The 288-nt window shown below is 30.2% G+C and overlaps 1 protein-coding gene across 1 annotated transcript in view; it reads left to right on the plus strand.

The window, feature by feature from the left end:
- LOC119585430 (ribosome biogenesis protein BMS1 homolog) overlaps positions 1 to 288 on the plus strand; it is a gene marked incomplete in the record, with an annotated part of 34,374 nt that overhangs the window by 6,784 nt on the left and 27,302 nt on the right. The window contains 1 exon segment of the mRNA XM_037934088.1: positions 69 to 244. Within this exon segment, the coding sequence (XP_037790016.1) occupies positions 69 to 244 (176 nt within the window).

Here is a 288-nt window from a genome sequence, read left to right on the forward strand (position 1 = left end):
GGCTGACTGAAAAATTTCTTTGAAATTTCCATTATTATTATTACATTCAATTTCATCTTTTCCAACAGGTAAAAAGAAAAAGTTAACATTCATTGAAGTTAACAATGATATCAATTGTATGATTGATATTGCAAAAGTTGCAGATATAGTCCTCATACTAATTGATGCAACATTTGGAATTGAAATGGAGGTTTTTGAATTTCTCGAGATATGTCGTGCTCATGGATCTCCACGCATCATGGGGGTAAATATGTTATTTAATTTATCAGATATCTTGAATACAGTCAC

The sequence above is a fragment of the Penaeus monodon genome, chromosome 19, assembly GCF_015228065.2.
Source record: "Penaeus monodon isolate SGIC_2016 chromosome 19, NSTDA_Pmon_1, whole genome shotgun sequence".
In the NCBI taxonomy this organism is placed as follows: domain Eukaryota; kingdom Metazoa; phylum Arthropoda; class Malacostraca; order Decapoda; family Penaeidae; genus Penaeus; species Penaeus monodon.